General features: G+C 46.3%; 4 protein-coding genes across 4 annotated transcripts; 1 reads left to right on the plus strand and 3 right to left on the minus strand.

Annotated features, from left to right (window-relative positions):
• Positions 1–4,736: 4,736 nt before the first annotated feature.
• Positions 4,737–7,280, plus strand: CCR75_007756 (uncharacterized protein; the record flags this gene model as incomplete). The annotated part of the gene is made up of 1 exon (XM_067965814.1): positions 4,737–7,280. One exon carries the CDS (start codon positions 4,737–4,739, stop codon positions 7,278–7,280), a length of 2,544 nt encoding a protein of 847 aa, XP_067815221.1.
• On the minus strand, positions 4,804–11,841 carry CCR75_007757 (uncharacterized protein). Its single transcript, XM_067965815.1, has 9 exons — positions 11,654–11,841; positions 11,490–11,600; positions 11,318–11,424; positions 9,320–11,246; positions 9,139–9,251; positions 8,984–9,086; positions 8,845–8,913; positions 8,666–8,800; positions 4,804–8,585 (listed from the first exon to the last, which is right to left on the minus strand). Exons 1-9 carry the CDS (start codon positions 11,804–11,806, stop codon positions 7,479–7,481), a joined length of 3,825 nt encoding a protein of 1,274 aa, XP_067814919.1. The 5' UTR covers positions 11,807–11,841; the 3' UTR covers positions 4,804–7,478.
• Positions 11,842–12,359: 518 nt separating this feature from the next.
• On the minus strand, positions 12,360–14,129 carry CCR75_007758 (uncharacterized protein; the record flags this gene model as incomplete). The annotated part of the gene is made up of 3 exons (XM_067965816.1): positions 12,360–13,002; positions 13,072–13,427; positions 13,494–14,129. 3 exons carry the CDS (start codon positions 14,127–14,129, stop codon positions 12,552–12,554), a joined length of 1,443 nt encoding a protein of 480 aa, XP_067815174.1. The 3' UTR covers positions 12,360–12,551.
• Positions 14,130–17,932: 3,803 nt separating this feature from the next.
• Positions 17,933–18,361, minus strand: CCR75_007759 (uncharacterized protein; the record flags this gene model as incomplete). Its single annotated transcript, XM_067965817.1, has 1 exon — positions 17,933–18,361. The coding sequence occupies one exon, from the start codon at positions 18,359–18,361 to the stop codon at positions 17,933–17,935; it is 429 nt and encodes a 142-aa protein (XP_067814914.1).
• Positions 18,362–27,428: the final 9,067 nt, after the last annotated feature.

Below are 27,428 nucleotides of genomic sequence, written 5' to 3' on the forward strand. Positions count from 1 at the left end.
AATACAGTTGATGGTGCGTTGACGGGATGTCAAACTTCACCAATTCCCACCCAGCACGTGAAGACTGGGGGTAGTGAAAAGGACGATGACAAGTAGTCATGTGTCTTAAAGTCCTGCACAGAGCCGAGAGCCTGTGGCAGTAGACGGCAAGCTGACAGGAAGTCAAGCGGAAGGGGTGCGTTAGCCAGGAGAGCAAAGACACCCGCTCCCCAGTCAGAGGTCGTGGTGACTCGAAGAACGAAACCCGATAGATTAGGACGATCAAAGGCATGTCTAAACGAGTGACCTTTGGATCAGTTCCTATTAAAGAAGACGGGCCTTCGAACGAGGTGTTAGTGGCGTCAAAGACGAAATTGCGGAGGCATCCTCAGTTGAGGTACTCCGTCCAGTCTTTACATCTGCCGAGGAGATAGTAAAACTCCCAGAGATGTAGGATCTGTTCCTTGCCGAATTAAAGCAAGGAAATAGTCACGAAATAGTCACACCAATTCCAGAAGAGAACTTGGTGGACTGTTTCTCGTCGTACACAATGGACGAGAGCGTCCTAGAAACGGACAAAAAAGGATTCGCTGCTCAAGGCTGGGATGCCTTGGGAGACAGTCCGTTTTTTTAGTTGCTGTGGAAACATCGCGATGTGTTTCCATAGGAAGCGCCGAGCCGCCTACCAGCAGATAGGGGCATCGAACACGAAATTGAGCTCGAACCTGGCACCAAGTATTGTGTGACCAGGCATGGCCGTTGCCGAAAGAACGAGTTGATTATATCAATGAGTTCTTCGACAAACGAGCCCAAGCGGGACATGTCCGTGAGAGTTGATCTCCTTACTGCAGCCCGACCTTTTGTGTGCGTAAAGCCACAGGTGGATGGCGCGTGGTTCATGCTTACAATAAGCTGAACACGGCGACCATACCGTCGCAAACGGCAATACCGCGGAAAGACGTTTTGTTGAACTCTATGGGATAGTCAACTATCTTTTTGCGTTCGATTGAAATGATGGCTACTATCAGGTACTTATGAGAGAGTCCGATGTAGCCAAAACAGCAGTAAGCACACCAGCGGTATGCTTTAGGAGTGGCTTGTGATGCCCCAAGGTTTGAAAAACACTCCGGCGACATTCGTCAGAGTATACCCAGCGTTAACAACACTAATAATAGTGAGAAGAATGATGCTCAACAAAAGAGGAGAATGATACCTCCGTAGTCGCAACGGGCGCTCTTTAAAGAATAATGAATTCGAGTCAGCAGGAGTTTCCTGCTGGCTCGAAAAGCAGCAAATGTTCATTTAGTAAGGTTTACGATCTATTCCCACTGTCAACGGTAAATTTAAACAAATATGGAGTAACTAATGTGGGCAGTAATGCATTTCGTTCCGAGTACTGCACCACCAAGGCAATGCGTACATGATCGATCTGCCTCGTAGGATGCGCACGCATGTTCGCGCCAAAAAAATTCGACCGTCGGCGCCAAGGCACTACGACGGGAACGTTCCTGATCAACGTCCTTTCGCAAGTGCCGAACGATGCGACTTGATCATTTTGATAAGTCGGGCGCGACAAGCAAGTCGTACCTGAACTATCCGTTTCCTCCACATCCACTGATGGACAAGAGTATTGAGAAGCGTTTTTTAGTTGAACGCTTTTTGAACCACTGCGAGGTGAAGTGGATCTTTACGAGTTGACTCGTTGGATGGCGGGAATATATACCCTCACATGATATTTGAAAACCTCGTTGCCAACTAATGATGGACGTTTTGGGTCTCGCCCAACACCCATCCTTGCCTTACAAGGTCCCGAAGAAATTCCATTGGAAAATGAGCGCTTTGCGCGCTCGTGAGAGGATTGTAGATTATTAATATTTTTCCGCATCTCGGAAGAGATGCTCGTCCTCTTTTTAAGGATCCTTAAGGGAGTACGCCTTCGTATGGGCATGGACTGCAGAAGCAGCATGGGACCTTCCACTAGAGGCAAGGTAAGCCTGCCTCCCTAAACAACGGTGCAGCATATAGCTTGCACCGACTAAATAACGTCTTCAAAACCAGTCACGCAAAGTAATCAGTTTGTCAAGCCAGGTTTCGTGGCCTGTGCTTTGCACGTTTGAATGAACGTTTCCCAAGTCTAAAACGAGGGAGTTACATTCTTGGCACGCACCACCGATGCCGAAGAAAGGCATCGATAAAGAATTCGTTTTCGTCCTCCCTTGGCTTGGTAAGCCTGGATGATTCTACTATTGACACCCAGTATGGTGCCACCTCGGCCTACCACACTTGGTGGATTTAGACGTGCCGCTCCACGTATCTCAGGGATATTGCACCCTTGATGATTCGGCCTTAGGCCAACAATGCTTTCAGCATTCAGTATATCGCTATTTCAACGAGTGTCACTCAAAGGAGTACGTGCCGTTCCACTTCTTTCTGCTGAGTCGGGCTCAGAATTAATGTTTTCACATTGGAGTTTATTAACTCAGACATTCCAATGTCTAAAACACTGATTGATTCATTCAATGATCCGCGCCAGTAGCGCTTTTGTTTAGCAAAGGTGAATTCATGACTCTCCAAAACTTTGCTAGGAACATTGCGCGTGGCGCCTAAGGTCTTAGACCTCCAATCGATCCATGGCTTATGGTGTTTTAGCCAGGCCATACCAAGGATGAGTCCATATCTCAAATCCAAATCAAGGACGAGATAGCGTTCCATACTGTCAAAGTCCAAAAACTTTACACCTAAGGTCATTGGAACTTTGGGAACAGTGACACGAGTCCCAGTCGCTAAGCGAACAATGAATGTATCACCTTCATGCGCTCTTAGCGCCTCAACGTATTGTTGACTTACTTCAAATGAAAGGCGTCGAGCATAATTGCAAGATGCTCCCGAGATAGTTAAGTGACCACGGCTTGGCAAAGCCCTTTACAGTCGCTTGAGCGACTAGCAAGCCAGGCTTGTATCTTGCCCCGTGCCATTGAGCACCGAGCTAATTGGGGCTAGGTTCTGTTTATTCTCACCTCCTAGAGGTCCAACAGAGCCTAGGCCCTTCCCCAGTTGGGCGATTCGCACATACTGGGTATCGACGTTTTCCCGCAACGTTCCAGATTTCTGGTATAGGTCGGATTGGAGCTCTTTTGAGCTTTACGCGAATTTCGTAGGGGGCAGGCCGGACATAAATGTTTCGTGTTTTCGCACATATAACATCTACGGATGGTCTTATGCTGTTCCACAGCTTAAAGAGCCTCGTTTCCTTCCTCAACGAGGCTTTAATCCATGGGTTCCGGTCTATCAGACGGAACCCATGTACAGGCGTGCTAACGCGAGCAGACTTAAAGTCAAACTCGGCGCATAGCGCTATGGCAACTGTCTCTTCGAACGTAGCCGGATGAGATCGGAAAAGTTCCGTCCGGGCAACGCCCTCATTGAGACCCCCCTTAAAGATGGTCACTACAATTGCTTCATACATTGGGTCTTGATGCATAGATTCAATGAGAGTTATCAACTCCTCGACAAAGTCCTAGGGTTCTTTTACCCTTTCGAGTCGCTAGGAGCCGTGCTCGCATGCGAAAAGCCGGATCAGGCGGTGCAAACATGCTGGTCATTTGCTGTTTCAGCGAATCCCATGAGGGAAAAGCGTCGTTTATGGACGTGCTGCACGATAGTGCCCACTCCATGGCTCTACCTCCAAGTTCGGAAATGGCCATAGCCACCTTTTGCCGTTCTGTTAAGAACAAGGCGGAATCAATGGACATTTCCATCTACTTAATCCAAAAAGGGAGATTTTCTCCCTCTTTTCCCTCAAATGTCTTCACATTTACAGTTAGAGGGCGAGCCCTCGGCTCTGAATCAGGTACAGAGATTTACCGGGTTGGCATAGATGCCGCTAAGTGGTCCTGTACCTGACCGATCAGGAAGGCTTCAAGCCTTGCATGCAGGACCTCTGGTTCCTGGGAAATAATAAATTACACGTGTTCAAGCCCAAATAAGGGTTTGAGCTTGTCATAAGCGGCGCGTTGCGCTTCTGACAGCTCTGGAACCTCTTCCATTTTCGTGAGGGTTAAGTCTTGTAAAGACTCAGGCGTAAATGACTACGAGTGCTACCAGGTGTAGCGGAGCTACTTCGCTCCTTAAGTCAGAGGAAGACTTTTAGACTCAGGGAGTCACTTATTTCTATTGAACTAATGGGTTTAACAACTCAGGGAGTCGCACAAGCTATTAAAGCTTAAGGAATTCTAGTTCAAGGGATTCAGGTGTTCGTAGAACCAAGTGGCAACTAGTGCCCAAGAGGATATACGTTAGAAAGGCTTCTATTTCTTACAGATCAATGCGCAAGCCTTAGGAAGGCACTTAACGCTTTAAGATCAAAAGGGGAACTGCACTTTATTTAATTATTCAATCAAAACCTTACCCTAGACGGAAGTGTCGACGCTAGGTACATTTCAATGGGCCTTCTCAATGGTTGTGTCACGGTACGAGTAGCAAAGCTTTTATAACGATAGATTTTGGCTGCCAGATTTATATCTGGCGGCTTCCACATTTGTTACCCATAATAAATGGGATTTAAGCAACTAACTATTTTAAAATTAGATAAAAGGGTATTTTACCCATAAAGTAAATGTACCACAACAACGGTTCTCCAACCGATGTGTTCCCCATTACATTAACATCCTGGGCAGTATATTATGAATATCGAGATCCTACTTTGCTTTTTCCATAGAAAAAGTTAAGTAGCATTCACACCAACAACCATAATAAAAATGCTACGCGCTGGGGATTCCGCTGCGAGTTCCGCCTCGAATTCCTCGGCACTGACTTTTAGCGATTCGGATGCCGAATTCGACCGCGCACTTAAATCATACGACGTGCCTGCCGTGACCAAGGCGTTGCATCAATACCTGGTAGCTGAGACGCAAGCTAGCATTTCCGCGGGTTTAACAGCCAAACGACAGCCTGCTCAGCTTCGCAGCGTCTTTTACGTTCGCTTTAATCAGATTTTGGACCGCATATTTGGTCTTGATCTTAACTCGAAGCAAAAAAGTGGTGGTTTGCTCGACTACAGTATTGGCGTGGGCATGTTGACCACCCCAGGCTCAGTTGCAATACTTTCGGTCAAGAGACGGGCTGAGCAGAGACGTGATCGCGCGATGGCGGGAGTTGCCACGAACGAAGGCGAAATAGATGAGCACTTAATAAATTTAACGGTGAGTGGACGTGCCATAGTAAAATTACTGGGTGGTGGCGTGCGTTCCGAGGACGGCTCACTGTTCCAGTTCCTCTTTCGATTGCACCATCCTGTTGAGTTTAAACTGGCGTTAGACTTGTTGCCAGAGAAGAGCAAGATGACTATTGTTAGTGGCCAAGGGGTTAACTTACTCTTCACACAATTAATGCACAAGCCACTAGCCAAGCAGCGACTGGATCTTCGCAATCCGGAGCTTCTCGTGACCATAACAGAACTGTATATGTTTTATTTTCTCCGGCACCCTACAGGCTCCTCTCATCAAACTCAATTATCTACTTCAATCACTGTTGAGCCTTTGAAATCGAGTCCTGAAAGCTTTAATTCGTCGATACTGTCCTCAGCTGCCAAGTTACCCCAGTCAAGTTGGAGAAAGTATGAAAAGGATGGCATTGTGGCACTTACAAAGGGCAGTCCGTATAATGTTCTCCTATTGCAGTATTTACGAGCATTTCTGCCAGACAGCAATTACGGCACCAGGAGTCGCTTCCACGGCAGACTGCTTAAGGAATCAAACCTATTTCTTCATATTTTAATCGAGTTTTGGCTACAACAGAACCTCGTTACATTCTCCGACGAGTCTCTTGAGGCTTCCACTCCAGCTCGATGTGCCATCCGGCCGCCGTTAGCGGGCAGTATGCATATTGTAAGCCCGTTCGCTTCGGTATTCACGTCGACTAGCTACGTAGCACCATCAGATGATCTGCTGAGCTCATTGTCACTCACAATTATCCACTTGCTCGCCGACTCTTTTTTTCCTGCTGCCTTAACGGAAGATTCGGCGAGTGGATCACACGGTAATGCTGGGGTATATCTTAGTCGAAGTGTTACTATGCTGCGGCCTCCACTTTACGCCTTCTTCAGGCTAGTATTCTCACGAGCCCCCATCGGCCTGTCATCAACGGCATTTTTGGCGATAGCGGATGTTTGGCTAGCGTTTATCCAGCCATGGTGTTGTCGGTCTTGGATTGACTCAAAAGATCAGCTTGTAGGAGATACGACAGCAGAACAAAATACGGTGTTTGAGTACACGTCTGCGTGGGAAAGCTACGTGTTAGCAAATTATCATTTTTACACAGTGCTACTAGGAGTCTTTGTGAAGCGTGCGAATGAGTTTGACTTCTCGACAGGCGACAAGCGCAATCTGCAAACCGTTGTAAGGGTAATGAAAGTGTTCAACACAGATCTATTGGCAATTTTACGCCGTGCGTCGCTTTATCTCGAGAAGTCTCAGCAACTTGCAATGCTGTCTAACTATCAGCGGGGTGCAAATAAAACGCTTATGGTAAGTGATAGCCTGAGCTCCTCTTCGAAGCGCAAGTCTACATTAATGGGCGACGCATTCACGACTAGTCAAGTGCATGTCCTGACATTCTACTGCAAGTCCCTCGGTATTGATTGCACTCCCGTACCACTCCACGGTAGCTTCCATCGTGACGCTGAACGTCTTTTTGACAAGTTATGGGCCGCTGTAGCAACTTCAAATTCAGACGCTTCAGCATCAACCACAATTATTTACCAGAATGTCAGCGCCGTTTTTCGTACTTCACACAAGAAATCTGTTAACATGATGGCCGAGCAAGCCGAGCATTTAAGTCGAAGATTGCGGGTTATATTTGAAATTTCTGATGCTTACGTGGCCTCAACGGCTCATTCCCGCTCGTCGATTTCGACAAAGGGTGATATGAAATCATTTGCTCCAGGTCGAGAAAAATTTAGTCCGCATTTGCTCACTCGCGAAGGCATCTTTCAATTACAGCATGGAATGCGCTTGTGCTCTTCAGACACAGCAAATTATGTTGGCGATCCAATGCTTAGCCCAATTTGTTCGTATGAGGTGGTTTGGCTGGTGCGACTATCTTATCGAGTATCGACATGGCTGAATGCGCATTTCGGTTTTGTGAATCCATATCAAGGAAAGCATATAGAAAGCAACTTGGCGGTGAATTCTGCTCGTTCTTTCTCGTGCTTCCGCTTTGATTTTCGGTTCCTTGCTAGTAAGATTAACCTTAGTTTCCTCTCCGCAGTCGTGCTCTTGCTGTACGCGCTTTACATCCGCTAGATAAACATAATTTCAGCATAATTTCGTTGTTTGTGATCATTTAATGAACGCAAGATACTTAGTCTATCTATATGAGCTGCTGCCGCCAGTCGGATGCAGCAAACTTTCATTAATTGTGCAACGGTTGCCAAGAAAAGTACACACTACTTCTGCAATTTGGTTCTTACCAACTATGCACACACGTTCTGTCAGACACACTCAATCGCTACAACTGTCGCCTTCACTGGAATCGCTTTCACCGGAAGAAACTTCTGACGACGAGGACGAAGACGGCGAGAGGTACGAGTTCAAGAGTGGAGGAAAATGCGTGACGCTGGAAGATTCACCAGGTTTCGCTGAAATCAACAATGTCGTCTCCATTTCGTGACAAGCTCCTGTTCTCGTTCGGCTTAGCGACAATGCTGCAGATTTGTTTTTTCCAGGAGACCGATATGGTGGAGGCGGCAATGGCGGGGGTGGGATAGCAGCTTCAGTTGCCGATGGCGGAGGCGGCAGAAGGTGCTTACTCATGCATCTATCACTTTCAGACCCATTTGGATCAGCTGACGAAGACGAAGACGAATAATTGCCGCTGTCAGAGCTTTCTTCAGAACTGGAAGTATCGCTAATAACCAGCCGCGGCTTCAGACGCCTCTGCGACATATGTTTTGCCGGCAGTTGCCGATAAAGTGAAGGAATGTCATTTTGTGGTTGCGCTGCATATTCGTTCGAATTGGTACCTCCACCAAATTTCTCAATTTCGGTCGTAGGGTCACATTCACCTTTTAAACTCATAGTTGATATTTGCGGTAGCTGACGACTTTTTGGCTCATCAGAATGCACCTTTTCATTCTCAAGAGCTAAACATTCGTTTTTGCTACTTGGAGTCGACGCAGGAAGCTGCCCAGACAAACGGCTACAACTGATCTGCTCATTAGTTAAGCTTCTGTAACGAGAATTCTTGGACGTTGCGCGTACAGATTGCTGTTCGCAGCTTAGCGTATCACATTCACTATCCCCAACCGATGACAGATTACTATCGCTAGACTCACTATTTTCTGATGCACTGCTTTCCGACCATCCTTTATTGATACTTCCTCGAGATTCCACTTTGCTTACATCGCTTAAGCGATCATCGCTGTCGCTTTCATCCCCAATTGGCCTATCCTTCATAAAATCAACGCCTTCTTTTTCTGCAGCATTGCACATCGAGCGGAACAGTTTTGACAACGCGTTGGCAAATTGAACCACAGCTGTGTCAGGAGCGTTAAATAGTCGACAATTTTTCCACACTAGCTCGACATCCTTTTTAAAAAATTCCCACTTCTAGCAGCAGAACAGGCACAAACGCACAACTCACGTAAGTACATAAGCCACCTCCTATATGCAAGCAAGCATTATTTCACCCGATAAACGCTTTTATCAGCGCGCAAACGAATTGTTCCCAAATCAATTGGCTGAGTGATTATCGATAGATAGTTCGGACAGCCATCAAGCTCTGGATTCACGGGGCGTGAGAATAGATTCTGTGAACAAGGTAGCTGCAGTCAAATACTATGTCACCATGAGCGTGTATCGTACATACCGCAGCTTCTTCCTTCAATAGACGATCGACAATTGCCAAACAAACCATCGAAAGTGAACGAGCGTTGCTCTAAGACATTAATTAAGCGAGCCACACGATTAATATCTGATTACGAGGACCCGATTATTGATAGGCTCACCTTCACAAATGACCAGTCAATCCAATTTCCAGCCATATCCACCTCAATCTCAACACTTGCTTCATTTTCTGAATGGTTATGTCGTCGTTGTGCCCGCCAAGCTCTAAGCAGCGATTCGTATTATAAGTTTATTGTCAAACGTGCAAAGAGCGTACCGATCATGCCTTCGCTTGTTACCGATGAAATCGGACGTGGCTAAGCGCGGCCTTCTAGAACGCAAACCTGGACGACGGGCCTCTACGTCCTCGTCCGAATATCTTTCTTCTGTCTGCACATAAGATTTCAAGAACTTGTCTATCAGCTCAACAAAAGCGACATTAATATCTAGAAACGTACTTCGGACTCCTGAGCAGACTGGCTTTTCATTTTACCGATCGCAATGCGAGACGATTGCCGTCGTGGAAGTATATTCCACGCCAGCTCTTGTTGCTTGCGTCGTAGCTCGTCAGTTTTTTCTTGATCTTTTAAAATCAAAATCAGTCGTCCCCGCAGCCGATCTTGCTCCAACGATCCACCAAACAATGCTTTAATCAGCGCACGCAAGTTATCAAGCGTTGAGCTAGCAACACGCCAGCCTTGAGGGGCTTCGTCAGAAGCCTCTCGATAATTTTTGTTAACACGGGCTTCCTCAATATTAATACGCTGATGTTGCCGCTCGCGGAACAAGGCTAAAAGTTTGGCAAACTCCGCTTGACAATAGTGACTGTGATGCCGCCGTCGGCGTCCGTGACTCTTGTGATGATTGTGCGACGATGATGAAGACTTGCGTTTCTTTTGCTTTTTAGCGGACGACGATTTCTTGCTGTAATTATTCTTGCTTTTGGAATCTATTCGCCTGTAAGTACTTGTGTGGCTACTATTCTTTTTAAAAGAAGAGCTGGGACAGCTATTCCTGAAATATTTCGATGAAGTTTGTAAAGACTCGCTTTGATGTTTCGAAGAGAAACTTCGACTTTGTGACAAAAAATTGTCCCCATGGGGAGATAAAGGCATTCGATGAGTAGACTTTCGCCGACGAGGCCACCCACGAGCATCATTGACAAGGCATTCGAAGCAACGCCACTCTTCTGTTGGACGCTCCATTAATGGAGGATCCACATACCTCATATCATAGCACTTTTTGCAGCTTTCGCACGTTATATCAAAAGAATCCAGTGGTACTGCTAGCTCAGTCGAGGAGCTCGAAGAAGGGCCTGGCAGCTCTTCTAAATTCTCAGTACTCTTTCTTTTTTCAGTGTTCAAAGTCGTTACACCATCTTTTTCCGTCGAGGCTAAATAGAAATTGGCTTCTGCACCGAAATAAGATATTTGAGATATTGCCGCTTTGTTGACTTGCAAGCTTAGATTACCATCGATCGCTTCAGTGCTCTTTGCGTTTCCAATATTGGTGGTCTGTAAAATAGCTTTACGTCTTTTCGGCCGAGGTGGAGATATTATCGCCTGATTTCCAACCATTGTTCTCAATGATTCTTCCAACGTATCCACATCGCTGCTGCTGCTATCACTGCGGTCGTCGTCGACAATTGTACGCTTCTTAGAGCCAACGACAGCCACTTCGTTTGGATGATTCTGCTCGCTAACGTTAACTTTGCTGACTTTAACCGGTGAATCCGTTTCTGAGCTTTTCAAAGCGCTAAAATTCTTGTTTAAACCCATATACACCTTGCCGCCCTCGGCACATAAGCTTAATCCCTCCTTCAAAGTCGACAGAGATCGAGGTGATGCGATGGCAGTGGCAAATTTTGACACCTGTCCTTTTAATTCATTTTTGTGTTTAATATCAAGCGCCTGGCCGAACTCATCAAACTGAGTTTCGCCGGCATGAGGCTGTCCAACCTGAGCACTTTTTTTTTCTTCTTTTAACGGTATCCCTGACAAGACAATCTTCTTTGTTTCGACTTGACTTGTAGAACGACTTGGTGCATCATGTGATAAGTCTTCTCTGATAAAAACCACGCTCTTACGGCTACAGATATAGCCATCTATAGGCTCTTTGTATTGTACCTTTACAGAATCGGCTGCCGCTGAATCAGTTTCCGTTTTTGATTTTTCGCGCAGAAGAACACCATTTTCTCTCGTTGACTCTAGGTAGCTTGCTATTGGTGCATCCTTCGTTGTCTTGCCTTCGTTTACTTTATCAGCAAAAAACACAGATTTGACAGATATTGGAAGCGGTGGCGCCAACGAATTATGTTCTGTGTCAAAGTCAATAGATAATCGAATTCTTTTTCCACTTGCAAATTCCACTGAATAAGACGATTTGCTAGTTACACAATTCATATATCGCTAGTTAAAATTATAGAACTCCAAGAATTTTAATTGATGGAGTCATACCGTTCCTTGAGCTGCCATTGAGGCTTGTCTTCGGCATAAATCCAACATCCGTCATTGAAATACCAGTACGATACACCTTCGTCGTCTATTCCAATCTCGCCAGCTCGCTTCTCATAAAATAAATTGTGAGAATGCTGCAAATAAAACTTCATCCAAAAAGTTTTATGCTAACCAAATGTTCAATTGCGTCGTTATCGTTGTCTTTTTGCAACATGGCGATATGCTTATGGATTTCGGCACAAGTGTCAAGTTTCCAGTGGCATAATGCATGGAGAATTTTCACCTGCCACCTCATTATTTCATCAGTACTTCATTATAAAAAAGTACTCCGATTACCCTTTCTAGCACCGTAAGCTCTGCATAAGTTACGCCTCCACCCATAGGGTTTGCTGAAAAAACTTTACGCCAATTGTCCTGTAGTTTACGAGCCAGCGTTTTTTTCCAGTCTTGCATCCTGTCAATCGACTCCAAAATCATTAGTACGTCCATTGTTCATCTCAGCAAGAAGAGTGCATTCACATTTTCTCCATTTTAGCGGTCGAGTGTTCACGCGCCAGCTTAAAGTGTAACTCGGCGAGCAACTCGACCTAATCGATCAACGACATGTCAAAACAATCATCAAGATGTAACTGAGATGCTGCATTAAGCTTGTCAACTCACATGAGTCGCATCACCGTTGGATGCGCCCAAAATGGCTTCTTGGAGTTCCTTAGTCAGTATATACGAGCATTACACAATCGATGAGCACTGGAGACAACGTGTGAAAACCTAGTCACTTGCATACAAATCCCAAGTCTACAGGGTGCGAGGGCATTGCAGAGACGCAGAAGCATCAGTAAGCTTCATGTCTCCCTGCCCCTTTCAAGACCCGGAATTTGCCTCGAAAGCTTATGATACGCAAGAATCGTGGGATTTTCAACTAAATCCTTACCGTTCGTGAAAAACTTGGCAGGCGCAGCGGTTGGCGGAAGGTAGTGCAGAACGAACATATCTGTGATAGTTCCACCACTTGATCTAAATTGGTGTCTATTTGAGCTCCAACATTTTTCTCCATTGGCTTCGGATTCTCATCCGAGAAGCCGCAGGATAAGCTGTTTGACATGGCGCCAGTATGTTAACAGAAATTTTAGTCAAATGTCGAGGAGATACTGCATAACTGTACTATGTCATAAATTATTTTGTAGAGGGTTGAGGATGTTCACAAAGTCAATGTATCATTACGTAACGATCATGCTTAGATGCTAATGTCATCGACGTTTTCTATCTCGAGCAGCTTGGCATGTTTTTCAAGAATAGGAGTAATCTCCTCGCTAATAAACTCCGTAACCTGTTGCGGACAGCGCCCGACAAAAAGCATCGGGTCCAACAGCGTGTCGATGTGTCCGTGCACGGCTGTAAACAGCGGGTCGGCGGCTATGCGCACTAATAGGTCATTAGCGGCGCCATCCACCTTAACCCGCTTACCTGCCTCCATCGAGTGTGTGCGGATAGCCTCGTGAAGCTCCTGGCGATCTCCACCAGCCTTAACGCAGGCCATCAGGATATTTTCTGTGGCCATAAATGGCAATTCGGCTCTAATATGCGCCTTAATCACGTTTGGCCACACCTGCAGACCATCTGCTACGTTAATAATCAAATTTAGAATCACGTCCGTAGCAAGGAAAGACTCTGGTAGCACCATACGACTATTCGAGAGTTGATATATGATCGTCAGCTCGCTGAATATTCAGCAGTGAAACCATATAATTACCCACCGATTGGCTGAGTCATCGAGCGTTCGCTCGAACCACTGAGCTGCATGCGTTTGTGCACCATTGTCTGTCAATGAGATCACATAACGCGCCAAACTGCATATACGCTCCGAGCGCATGGGGTTACGCTTGTAAGCCATAGCTGAAGAGCCAATTTGATCTTTTTCGAACGGCTCCTCGATCTCCTTCATATTGGCAAGGAGACGGATATCACCGGCCATTTTATATGCTGACTGGGAAATACCCGACAATATTGACAGCACGAAAAAGTCGATCTTGCGCGTGTATGTCTGGCCAGACATCGGAATAACCTTTTTAAAGCCTAACTTTTTGGCAACCAGCTTGTTCAATTTCTTAACCTGTCAAAATAAATTGGCGTTTAATTGCGTCAACGTCTCCAGCACATTACAATATGCAACAATCACCTTTTCATGGTCACCCTCGAACAGGTCGAGGAAACTGGCTTGAGTGCCGGTCGTTCCCTTTACACCACGCAAGGGAAGGTTTTCAATCTGCTCGCTGAGATGCATGAAGTCGAGCCAAAAGTCTTGCAGCCACAGACAAGCGCGCTTACCTACAGTCACGAGTTGTGCCGGCTGGAAATGAGTAAAGCCCAAAGTGGGTAAATCTTTGTACTTCACAGCAAACTTTGCTAGCACATGAATAGCTTTAATCATCTTCCGCTGTAAAAGCTGCAGGCCCTGCTTTATCTGAATAATATCGGCATTGTCGCCTACGTAGCAACTAGTAGCGCCAAGGTGAATGATAGGCATCGCCATAGGTGCTTTCTTGCCAAAAGCGTGCACGTGAGCCATAACGTCGTGTCGGAATACTTTTTCCATATCATCAGCGTACTCGTAGTCAATGTCCGTAAGATGGGCGGCCATTGCGTCGAGTTGCTCCTGCGTTATGTCCAACCCCAACTCCTTTTCGGATGCGGCGAGCGCTAACCATAGCTGACGCCACGTTGAGAATTTCCGGTCGGGAGACCAGATTTTGCTCATCTCCACTGTGGCGTAGCGATTCACGAGCGGGTGCTCATAACGTTCGTGTTTCGCCATTACAAACTAGTATTGGGATTATGGCTTCGTATTTGTTGGCTGACACAAGAGGTTAAATGAGAAAATCAGTGGTTAGATGTGTTTTTTAAGTGAGGAATTTTATCTTAAGCTTTGTTTACTATTTCCAAAATTCACAGGGCACTTTCAAATTGTTTTAATCACACCAATATCGGAATTTTTACCTTTCGTCTTGCGCCATCGGGTAGGTAGTAAATCGGGCTGATAGCCTACGAAGTTCTCGTCGTAGCATGAAAGAAGCAGACAAAGGTCCATGGAACGGGGTATATCGTTACATAAATATTATTTCCTATAAGAAAAATAATAAATATTATATTCTATGAGAGGAAATAATATTGAGAAGTACAAAAATGCTATCTTTATTAGTTTTGACTTAATGGTTCCAGTTTTACAAAATTTGGTAATATTGACGCAATAAGACATTTGTTCTATTGATTGGTTGTTTTAAGTTTGAATTAACCCCGCCAATCGTCACAACACACGATTGTGCGGTGCGCAAGTAGGCGCCATACATAATTAGTTATAAATTTAATAAAGTCAGTAGATTGAAGATCGTTACGTAAGAACTGTAGAAAACGAGGATGGCCTGTGCACTAAGGAGAAACTTGGAGAGTAAGAATATATGTATTGCTTGATCGTGGCGCTCGCGCCCGATCTTACTTTGCCTTGTTGTCTTTGGTTCTCATGCGTCCGTTCCCAGTAGTCGACCGGTTTCGCAACTGCCCATGTGACTGCTCCCAAGGGTCGTCCTGCACGCGACTGTTCACATCAGTTTCCAACACTCCTTCCCGAATCATGGGAGAGTCAGACCACAGTAGTACTTACCTACTTTAGACCCACCTTTAAACGCAGTTCAAGCACCCGCGGAGCTGGCAACGCCTTCGTCAGCAGATCAGCTAGCATGTCGTGTGACTTTACGAAACTTGGCTTGATAACACCTTTCGTAGCATAATCTCGCAGAAACTTGAGCTTCACGTCCACATGCTTGGCGCTTGCCGAGCTGGCCTCGTTTTCGATTTGTTTCATAGCCGCTTAATTATCCATAGCTAGTACAATCGGTGTCTTGACTTGCAGACCGAGCTCGGAAATAGCTCCTTCAATTCTAGCGCCTCTTGACCTGCAGCTGCAGCAACAAACTCTGCCTCTGCAGTCGAGACGGCAACCGCAGACTGTTTTTTGCAGTGCCATTTGATAGTTGCTCCATTAACCATGGTAACAGCCGCACTCACAGACTTGCGATCCTTGCGATCACCAGCGAAGTCTGCATCCGTGTAGCAGCTGACGCGAACTGGGATCATCATTCCTTCATCCGCGCGAAGGTGTAGCTTAAGGTCTCGAGTGCCAATTAAGTACCGACCAAATCGTTTGGCTAATTTCCAGTATTGTAGCGTCGGTGCATGGCATTGTCGTGTGGCCATATGCACCGCAAAGCCGATATCAGGTCTGCTGCACCGAGCCACCCAAAGAAGACTTCCGACCAACTGGAACTCCCTTATGCTCGGTAGCCCGTCCACACCACCCGAGGTCACCGGTAGCGTTACTTCTCCTTTCAAATCAGGCTGTTCCTCTCCGATTGCCGACCGTACTGCATTGCGTTTTCGAGACCAAAACGTGTAATCATGTCGCCGATCGTGCTTGCTTGATTTAGCATATAGCCTGCTCCTTCTGGCTAGACTTGCATACTGAGGAACTTGGGTGCCTCCCCACAGATCGTGTGGATGAATCATTCGCTGGGGTGTGCATCCCAGCGAATGATTCATCCACACGATCTGTGCTTGTCGCAGTGACAAGCAAATCGTCGACGTATGTACCAATAACTGTAGTTCCTCCAGTATCCACTTTGTAGAATATACAAGTATCCGTGATGCATTGGACGAATCCAAGTTCGAGGAGAGTCTTTCTGAGAAGTTGGTGCCAAAGACGCCCAGCTTGCTTAAGCCCATACAAGCTTCTTTTAAGACGCAACGATAGCTCTTTCACGCTTGTAACTCCCAGAGTTTGCAACAACTCCGCCGGTATCTTCATGCCATCGGGGATATAAAGCTGAATATCGTACTCGTCTTCAGTCATCGCTTTGACGTAGGCCGCCGGGACATCCCCGTGCCTAGCGCGCACACCCCAAATCATCGATAGCATTAAAATCACTCTGATGTTGCCGATTTCCATCACTGCAGCAAATGTGAGAATATAATCAATCCCGAGCAGTTGCTCGTTTCCACACGCGACGAGGCGCGCTTTAACTCTCAACCTGCCCGTCGCCACGTCGCTTCGTCTTGTACACTCACTTCGTGTGAAGTCGCTTGGCGTCAGGATCACACTTGATTATTGTCCATGTTTCATTTTTTTCAAGTGACCTCAGCTCTTCAACTTCCGCTTGCGCCCAGAGGTCACTGTGGGGGCTGCGCCGGGCCTCCCTTTAGGATTTCGGATCAGGCCCGTGACCAACAGATGGTACGATGGGTGTATCCGTTAACACTGCCAACACCATCATATGAGGCTCACCTTCAGGGACCAAATTTCCTTGATATTCGTCTGCCTCAAGCTGTCGACGCGACTTCTTCTTGCTCCGCATAGATCTTCTGATGCTAGAGCTATTAGCACTCTTCGTGTCGATTCGCGCGTTTCGCGAACGATCCCTATTCCCGTTAGAAATTTCTCCACCCTCTCGAGTAAGATGATCGCACGTCAGGACAGGATCATGGCTATTTTTCGTTTGAAATGATCTCGGCATCGCTTTCCGTTTTGAGCGCTTGACGTACTTGTTCGTTCGCAGCAGCACCCAGCGTCTCGATTGCGCTGATGTGGCGCGTCTTATCACCTTCCGATCGCTGGCTAGCAAGACTTTGTAGCCTTTAGTCTCGTCATTTTTACCAATGGTGTAACCTCTCACCGCACGCCGCTCAAAGTTTTTCTTCTTTGGATCTCTAAAGACCATACAAGTCGACCCAAATATCACGATCCCAGTTAAGTCAGGAACTTGTCCGGTCAGAAGCTCGAGGGGTGAAGCCCTGTTTGCGTTTGCACGAGTTGGACTGCGGTTTAAAATGTACGCGGCGTAGTCTGCAGCATCGCTCCAAAACGTGAGGGCATCCCGAGCCGAAAAGCATGCATCGAACCATATTCATGATGGTTCAATGGATACGCTCAGCTTTCTCGTTGCTTGCTTGAGTCGCGGCTTCGCTCACCTGACGAGTTACTCCTTGTTGCTTACATAGCAGGTCCACGTTTGCATATTCACCTCCTCCATCCGTACGTAGGACATGTACGCGACATCCGAAACGCTTCTCAAAGAAAACGAGAAAGTGTTCGAACTTTTTCGCAGCTTGGTCTTTTGTTTTGCCCGCGAATACACGCACGTAATTCGTTGTGGTCCACGAAATTTACCAAATAACGGTTGCCATGTCGATCAAGCGGCGTGATCGGCCCTTTCAGGTCACTGCCAATGACACCTCCCACGCGATCTATTGGCGAGTTTTTTCCTGAATCCTTCATGGACTGGCGGGACTTGGTTGCCTTTCCCTCGGCGCAGATCTGACAGTTCACACGCGTGAGGTCCGTAAGCTTGATTCCCGACTCGGCTCACGGGCCATTCGCTCGACGGTGTCGAAAGATAAGTGGCCAAAACGAACGTGAAAGTCCATCAGGGAGCCGTCTTGAACTTCCGATGAACGTGGTTCCCTGACAATTGCGCTCATTAACATGTCTTGAAAAGACTTAGATGGGAGGTTACGACAGCGAAGATCTGCCACCAGCACGTTCGACTCTAGTTTGAGGTGAAAAACCACCTATGACGGTATGCCCTTTGTAATAACCATGCCTCTGTGACGCGATTCGATGCGACATCCTTGCTGAGCTAAAAGTCCAAATGATATTAAATTCCGCGACAGAAGAGGCGCGAAGTATACAGTACTCAGCTGAAGTTCAAACTCCTTCCCTTCGGCGATTCCAGCACGAGTAACAGTCCCTTTCTTCGTAACCTGAAGTCGTTCGCCGTTTGGGAGGCAGCCAGTTCGGTTCATCACAGTCCACAGCATTTTCAAGCATCGAGACAGCCGGTTCGGTTCATCACAGTCCACAGCGTTTTCAAGCATCGAGACATCTCGAACCAAATGTTTGCTTGCACCTCTATCTACGATCCAGTGATCCATGTCCACACCGTCTCCGTGAGCTGCAAGCGCCCATCTAGTCTTGTCACCGACCATTGTACTGTCCATCTTCTTCTTCGATTTGCACTCCCTGGCTATGTGACCGGGTTTGCCACACGTGAAACATTTTCTTGATTTGCCAACTGCATTTACGACGCCCTTGGCGACACTTCTCATTGGACGGTCGTCATCTTCAATCTCTTGCGCCCATGCTACAAGCTCTTGTGCACGGTGAAGATAGTCCGTGCGACTTGGATCATATCGACCCATGATCGCAACTTTCATGTGTGGCGCAGCATACTTCACGACGCTTTCCAGTACAAGTTTTTCGCTGGTTTCACTTGCGTTCATGAGTGCCGTGAGATACAACAAGTGTTCGGTCCACGACCGCGAACTGTCCTTTTTTGCCTCGTAAAGGCGAACAGCTTGATGATGGGAGATATTCACCTTGAAAGCAAGCCATAGCTGCTCGAGCAGGTACGCGATGCTTTGGTTAGGCGTCCACCATCCCTCTATGTGGGCTTGGTAATACTGCAAGGCCTTTCCTTCCAAATATTGCTGGAGTTTGTTTGCCTTTACTCGCTCGGTCCAACTGTATCCGCAGCCCATCTCAGCCATCTCGATGGCCTCAAGGGACAGTAGCGCCCGCTGGCGAAATCCAGTTCCTAGCCCTTTGTATTGCTCTACTCCGCTAAATTTCCTATCATCACCTTTGAGTCTCGAGCGTTTGGAACGCGCTGACCACCAAGAGCCATGTGCTGCTGGTAAGTTTGAGCCTGATAAGCTGCTTGCGCTTGCGCTTGCGCTTGCGCTTGAGCTTGGGCTTGAGCTTGAGCTTGAGCTTGTGCTTGAGCTTGTGCTTGAACATGCAATGGGGCTTGTCCCTGTGCCGCACCTTGATTAGCTCGCGCCTGTGCTTCGGCGCGCCGGTAAAAATTCCCAGCTCCAAACGGTCCCATGCCGGATAGCTCGTCGAGTTGCATTGGTGTGCGCCCTAGCGCACTGCCTTCACCGACCGCTCGGCGAAACACGCTTCCTGCAAATACTTCTTGAGCCATATTGTGCCCCTCCACTCGTCCCCCAGGCTGTGTTCGTTGAATGCGTGGTGAGACTGGCGAATCATTGGAAACGCTCACACTGGCTTGTTCAACTGTGTCCATACGGGTCTCTAACCGCGCAAGTGCTGTGAGCACGCGCTCCATATTAGACGGTGGCGTCTCTTCGTCAGCGCCGCTCCTTTCGCGAGCGACACCTCCGGTCGGGGGTGCTTGCACATCGCCGACAGAATGCTCAGACCCGTCGTTTGGGCTCATAACCTGTAGAAAACGAGGATGGCCTGTGCACTAAGGAGAAACATGGAGAGTAAGAATATATGTATTGCTTGATCGCGGCGCTCGCGCCCGATCTTACTTTGCCCTGTTGTCTATGGTTCTCATGCGTCCGTTCCCAGTAGTCGACCGGTTTCGCAACTGCCCATGTGACTGCTCCCAAGAGTCGTCCTGCACACGACTGTTCACATCAGTTTCCAACAAGAACTTATATATTAATACCGTTTACTTTTTCTCTATTTTAAAGAGACGACAAGAAAACGGAGGCCCGATCTAATGGACCTCTCGTATGTGGAGAGCGAGAAACCTCGCTCTTCAAGTCACAAACGATTGCAAAAATGCAATCGTTGTCAAAAGACGGGCTACTACGCCTCTAAATGTAGTGCCCCATGCCCAGTGCCAAGAAACACTGAGCAAAACGATCGACACACCGCTAGGAACCGCGGAAGACGCCGATCCGACGCTGTTGTGAAATCGCAATGACGAGGCGGATCGTCAAAAGAAAACGGTCAGGGCTAGTAGGTGCGGAGAGCCTAGCGACCCCGACCGTTTTTTTTTGTGTATTTAAATTTCTGTTATGAAATTACTTTGTATCAAAAAAGGGTAAAATAATTTATACCGATCCAACAACGTCAAAATGATTGCAGGCCTTTTAACGAAAGTCCTCGCACACAACCATTGTGTGTAGCTGCCTTAAGGTGATGAGGTTAACCTCATTACCTTATAATTATAATGGCAAAGTAATTGCCTTTAAAGTTCCTAGTGGATTGTGAGTCGTCAAACAATTTTAGTCGACGCCAATCGCTAGAAGATCGCAGACTCATATTTATTGAGCGCGATATCACTCTAACGAGAATGACAATGCGCTTAGCAACAGGCGCATCTGAAGCAGTAAGGAGAAAAGAAACGTGTAGTTGGTATTTAATAGACGTAAAAGGGTAAACAGTACGATGATAATTTCATCGTACTAGACTTGGATGACAAATTTGATGTCATCCTAGGATTACCATGGCTCAGAAAGTACGAGCCATGCATAAAATGGTAGCATTAAGCTGTGACGATGCCAGCCTCTCGTTCATCAAATTGCCATCTGACGAACGTCTTGAAGCGTTTCATATGCGTGTGAATGTCCTACGAGTGAATGCGAAGGCTCACTTATGGCGCGATCGTTAGCACGACTGCACAAGACCTCAATGTGAATACCTATCAGACTGTGGAGTTAGATCCCGATGGCTGTGTACAAGCACAGGCAGCGTCGAAGGTCCACCATTGTTACGTGGACATAGTACCGACGGCTTAGCTCAAGCACAGGCAGCGTCGAATTTCAACCACTCGAGTAAGTCGAGTGGTACAAAACAAGGATGCTTGCTTGGAAAGCCACATCCAAAAAATATCCAACGTCTGTTTATAAGAGACAGTGCGAAAGTTCTAGATCGACTGGAGATTCAATCGTAGAGGATCTCGCTGTGGTTGCGAAACCACAGCTAGAGGCAGTTGGGGAGAACAATTTTGAAATAATAAGTGAGGGAAAAGCCCCCAAGAATCTGCAGAAATAAGTCACCAGAAACCTAAGATCAAAGGTTCCCAGGTACCTTCGGAAATAAGTTCCAAAGAGGAAACAAGGACATTTTTTAATGTCTTAGTGAACAACGGATCAAGTGTAGGAGCTTATACACTGTATCTGATAGCGCCTCCGAAGTTAACTTCGGAGATAACTCAATTACCAACGCAGAACCGAAACCGTTCTTGCGTGATTTGCGTAATGACAAAGTCAAGCAGATCTGCGTACTTGTCACAGATGACAAGTACGTATATTCGGTCAGCAATAGTATTTTCTGAGAACGAACAGATTCTCAGCAGCTCATCGATGGACGAAAGTGCCCTCGATGAGAAGACTCGAAATGAACGTTTTACGTCTCGATCCTGGGAGTCTTTGAAGACAAATCCTTTATATGAGAATTTGATCGAATTCAAGACTGTATTCCCTGAATTCGTACCCAGCGAGTTGTCTAAGAATAAAGGCGCATACAAAAATTGAGCGCTGCAACGGTACCGCTCAAAGCCGATACCACGAATAGACGTAATCATTGATGGTATGTCAAAGAGTACTAACTCTTCGTTAATAATCTGATGGACGGATTCCATCAGATCCTTATGCGTGAACAGAATATCCCGTTCACAGCAGTAAGCTCCCCTAGCAGAATGATATGGGGGTGGCTAGTTATGCCACAGGACCTTAGTAATTCCCCCGCAATTATGCCAAAATGACAGCACATATTTCTTCATTGTTGAAGAAATATGTAAAGTGGTCATAGAACGCTGATTGTCAGCGTTCCTTCGAGGGTGTCAAGCAAAGCTTGCTGCAATCGCCAATCCTGGCAAATGCGGACCAAAACAGACCATTTCATGTGTTCTGTGATGCGAGCGACTTTGCAATCGGCTGTGGGTTAATGCAATATGACACAGACGGTGCAGAGCGCGTCGTCTGCTATCAGTCGTGTCAGCTTCAACTAGCTGAACGCAATTACCCCGTGAATCACAAGGAACTCCTTTCCATGAAATATGCACTGACTAAGTTTAGGGTCTACCTCTTGGGAGATAGACCGTTCATTGCTTATTCGGACCATGCGTCTCTACGCACGGTCGTAAACAGTCCACATCTCTCGCTGAAAATGACGAGATGGTTGCCTTTCTTCGCGGAGAACAACTTCTCCGTGGAAATTATCCAGAAAGACTTAACGTCGTCAATGATGCTTTTCTGCGCCGGCCCGATTTTGAGCCGGCTGCGCAAAACAACAGTTAGGATAATCTCACTGTTGCAACAATAAGTGTTTGTCGTAAACATTGCTTGACTACGGTTTAAGAGCCTATTAAGAAGAAAAGGCTCTTAAAGTATTATGGATTACCTTAGATATCCATCACGAAACAATCCTTAAGAAGAATATTGATCCTCAACGGATAGATACACAACGCGCATTGGTTTACTGTATTACACAGCCATTGCTGGCGACACACCTTGTGTCGTCATTCCCACCCATAATGATTTGGTTGTACGCATCATGTATGAGTAGTGCCACGATGCACCAATTAGTGGTCATCGTGGACGTGAGAAGGCCAATCTCACGATAAGTTGCGGCTTCTAGTGGCCATGCCAGTATAAGTTCGTCCGCAAGTACATACGTACTTGCGATTTTTTTCAACGGGTGAAGCCCAGTGCTTCATCCCGTGCTCCGTTACAACCTCTGTCTATTCCGACAGAGTGTTGACAGTCCTTATCTACGGTCTTCGACTTCAGATTTCCCGAAGACGATCACAAGAATGATGGTATTCTTGTGTTTGTTGATGGTTTCAGCAAGGTGGTTCATCTTGCTGCAGTCCCGAAGTCGATCACATCCAAAGGCTGAGCTCGTGTATTTGTTGACACGATATTTCGACTTCGTGGGTTACCCTGAGATATGGTCTCAGATCGATACCCCAGATTCACGGCGAAGTATTGTCAATCTGTGTTCAAATCACTTGGAGCGTGTTAATCGTATCCTCGAAGAGATACTTCGCGGATACGTCCACCTTTTGCGAATGTGTGCCGATGGTAGAAGTTGCCCTCAACAATTCAGTACATGCTTCTACAAGCATACACCGATTTTCGTGAACGCTTATGCCATCCACGTATACCCACCTTTTTTGAGAGTAAATCTTGTTCGGACTCGCTCAAGCAAAGTGCAACCTAGCTCTTGCTCATCAGGCATTGACCCTACAGTCAAAGCGAAGGATACCAATGTTGATTTATTCACCATTTTTGTGGAAAAACTCCGTAAAGCGATAATGCTGTTACTGACTTTGAAACAATGCTGAAAGACATAGCATCGAAAACAATAATAGCAGTGATAACAATAATGCTCTCACTAATGGGAGACCGACCTCTTTGCAGTACGCACCGGTCTCACTGAAGATAAATACAAAGTTAGGTCAGCAGGTGATTTCCTGCTGGCTAGAGAGACAGTGGTCCGTTTCATACAGGATTCCATCGCTGATGCAGTGGACCGACAGAGCAAGCATCTTAAGTTTAATGCTAACGACCTAGTCCTACTGTTAACGGTAAGCCTACCAAAATATATAGTGACGAATGCGGGTAGTAATAAATTACCACCCAGGTATATCGGTCCGTTCCGTGTACTGCACCGCCAAGGCAATGCATACATGATCGATATGCCTCGTAGGATGGGTACGCATTCTACGTTTTATGTCGGCCGTCTCCGCCCGTACCATCAGTACGAGGCCTATTCCGATTCCGAATTCAACCGACATGGTTGTAGGGCATCCGCCAAAGCTTGATGGTCCCTAGCAAAATCTTGATGGTATCGGGTCAAAGTCTGTTCCTCATGAGCCAGACGTATTACGCTTTCCTCCAAGGAAAAGATCTTTTGACGAGCTGCCACCAGCTCGTTTTGAAGGGACTGAGGTGTCCTATCGTTCGCAAGTAGATCAACCGCAACTTGCGCATCTCATAGCTCGGCGGCAGGGCCAGTGAGTGGGCTCTCGCATGAAGTACGTTTAAAGACATCGAAATTCCCACGTAGGATTTGCTGAAACAGCAATTGACTTGTATGTTTGCACCGCCAAATCAGGCTTTATGCACACAATCGCGATTCTTTTCGGCTCGTCAAGTAACGGACCCCACAGGACTATGTCCAGGAGTTGAAAGGCTCATATTTCTGTTATGCATCAAGACCATCGTAATAAGTGTTTTTTTTCAATCATTGTTAAGAAAGGTCGCAATGCCGGCGTTGCCCGGACGGGAGTTTTCCGATCCCATCCCACTACTTTTGAAGCGGCGGCTGACGCCATGTGTGGAACAGCATAGAAATATATGTTGATGATATATTTGCGGGAGCACTAAGTACTTGCGCCCGGCTTGGCCCTTGCGCAATGTTTGAAAGACCGACAACCCTAGTAGGAGCGAAGCCCTTTACTAAGGAAGAACTAAGCTTTGTGAAACCTTTTTGAGGTAAGAATAATCAGTGTCTAGCCCAGAAGAGCTCCGTGCTGAATACAAGCCCGTTATTTGCTAAGGAGATTGTTAAGGGCTTTGATAAGCATGGTCAAATTCAATTGATCCTGGAGCGTCTTGCAATTATGTTCATCGTCGTTCCCTTGAAGGGAATCAGCGATATGCCGAGGCGCTTAAAGCGCATGAAGGTAATTTTATCATCTTCGCTTAGCGACTGGAACTCGGGTCACCATTCTTAAAGTTTCATTGAACTTAGGAATTAAGTGTTTGGACTTTGACAGTATGGAAGGATGTCTTGTCATTGAGATGGATTAAACACAGGATCTCAACCTTGGCATCCTATCTTGGATACCATGGGAGCATGGATTAATTGGAGGTCTAAGACCGTACGCGCCACATGCAATGTTACTAGCGAAACTTTGGAGAGTCATGAAACCACTTTTGCTAGGCAACAAAAGCATTGTGTGGCGTAGGCCAGAATCTGTCATTGTTTTAGATACTGGAATACCTGAGTTAAGAGGCTCCATGTTGAGAACAGTAATCTTGAGCTTGACACATTGTTCGCTGGTGAAACTGCACTCTCCGTTAAGTGATACTAGTTGTGATACTGAATCACTGAATGCTGAAAGCATTTGCATTGTGGGCCTAGGTCCGAGTCATCAAGGATGTAATTTTCCAGATGCACGTGGAGTGACATACTTAAATCCACTGAGTGAGGTCGGCCAAGATGGCACCTCACTGAGCGTCAGTGGTAACACTCCTGGGTGTATGCCACGACATTAATGGCCAGGCCCGTTTGATACACGTGAACTGACACGTGAAGTGACAAGCGAACGTTCACTGAATGACGAGTTTGATTTGTCATTATCGGATGCCGAATTGACTATCGGCTCTTCTATAGAGCAAGCGAAGGTTGTAGAACCTGCACAACTTAAAAGATGAACGTTTCGGCCTCTATGAGGTGTATTGTCTCGGCATCGAGACAGCAGGGACAAAATTCGGATACGGCGAGGAGCGAAGCGCCCATCATGTCACATAGTGATATTAGTGAGCTCTTGGTAATAGTGTCACTTGTATCATTAAGGGTGATATTAGCCTTGAGGCTATTCCATCGTTACATGCTCGGTAAGAGCCAGACGAAATGTCTCTAGATGAGTTTGGACAGGCCTTTAAGGCTGGTCACGTATCGGAGACGGTGGTTATTCTACCAAATACTAAGCTAAGCTCACCATCGCTTCTGGATGAAGCTTTTCTTGAGGATACGAAGGCGAGGTTGATCTTCGATACTCAAAGATGATACAGATCCATTTTTTCCTTCAGTTAAAAAATCCAGCCGTAGTGTGTCACAACCCACCGTCTGTTCACCTTCTGATAGAGGGGTAAGTCATAAATTGACTTGGCTCCGAGAACCAAACAATATGTTAAACGACAGTGGCCTCAACTAAAGAGAAAGTTTGACGTCATTTCCTCCTCGCACGCCCAATCATTTCTAGTAACGATTGACGGGGTTAGTTCGAATATTAATCAATCAATCAACAGAACGGTTGTCTTGCTGCTTCAATATTACCAACTTCGGTTAAACTGGAAGTTTTCAGTCAAAATTATAAAATGATAATAATGTTATACTTCTTATTTATTCTCTCTTACATGAAAGAATATTTATTATTCCTCTTCTACGAAATATTATGTATGTGAAGGAACACCCGTTACACCCCCTAACTAACAGTCAATATAGTGACTGATGTCGAGTACTATACGACTAAGTTTGGCTCTTTGTGTTGCAAACATTTTAGTAGACGCTCTCAGGCGTCTACTGCGGGGAGTAAATCACCTCCAACTTCAATTTAAGGTATTTTTAACGAGTCGGTCCGAGGTCAACCACTCTGGCCTCCGGTTTACCCGGGGCTGATTCCGTCAAACCTACGGGATCTGACGAGATAATTAAAGTATTGGTCTCGAGGATGTTTGAATCCCTAGACTTTCTTGATGAGGAGTCATCTTGTGATGACTCCGAGAAAAAGAGCGGTACTGGTGATGCTAAAATATATCACCGGAAACGCAGTGATCGTAAAGGTATATTCGAAAAGAATGTTACTCGTGGTGCTAGCATGCATTACTAAGAATGAAGCGATCATAAAGAGTAGAGCAAATCTCCTCATTCGACACCGACATTCTGTGTCAGAAAGACAAATGGTAAATGGCGCATTGTACACGCTTATAAAAAGCTTAATGCTGTCACTATACCAGCACAAAATCCCATGACTAGAAAGGATGTCTTTCAGAACAATATGGCGGGATGCACAATGTACAGTGCACTGGGCTTTGTCGATGGTTACTTCCAACTGCTTATGCGAGCTAGCGATATCCCGCTTACAGCGGTTAGCACCCCAAACGGTATGCTATGGGAGTGGTTGGTTATACCACAAGGGCTTTCCAACGCCCCGGCAACATTTAATCGTCTAGTGACGCAACTGTTCCGCCCTCATCGAGGCTATGCACATACTTATTTCGAGGACATTTTTGTCCATAGTCGTGCGGAGCAGGGTCGGATATGGACAACCATTTAGACTTAGTGCTCGAGTGCATGCGCACAAACAAATTGTATGCCAATGCATCTAAATGCCTTTTGGAGCAGACGAAATTCCTAATTTAGGATGCTTCATTGGAAAGCGAGGCCTTAAAGCGGATCCCGCTAAGGTAAAAGCCATAGTAGATTGACTGGTTTCTAAAAACAAAAGGATTTGCGTAAGTGGTTGGGTCTCGCCAATTATTTACACAAATATAGCGTGAATTACACTGA

Source organism: Bremia lactucae, linkage group LG1 (assembly GCF_004359215.1).
Source record: "Bremia lactucae strain SF5 linkage group LG1, whole genome shotgun sequence".
NCBI classification, from domain to species: Eukaryota; Oomycota; class Peronosporomycetes; order Peronosporales; family Peronosporaceae; genus Bremia; species Bremia lactucae.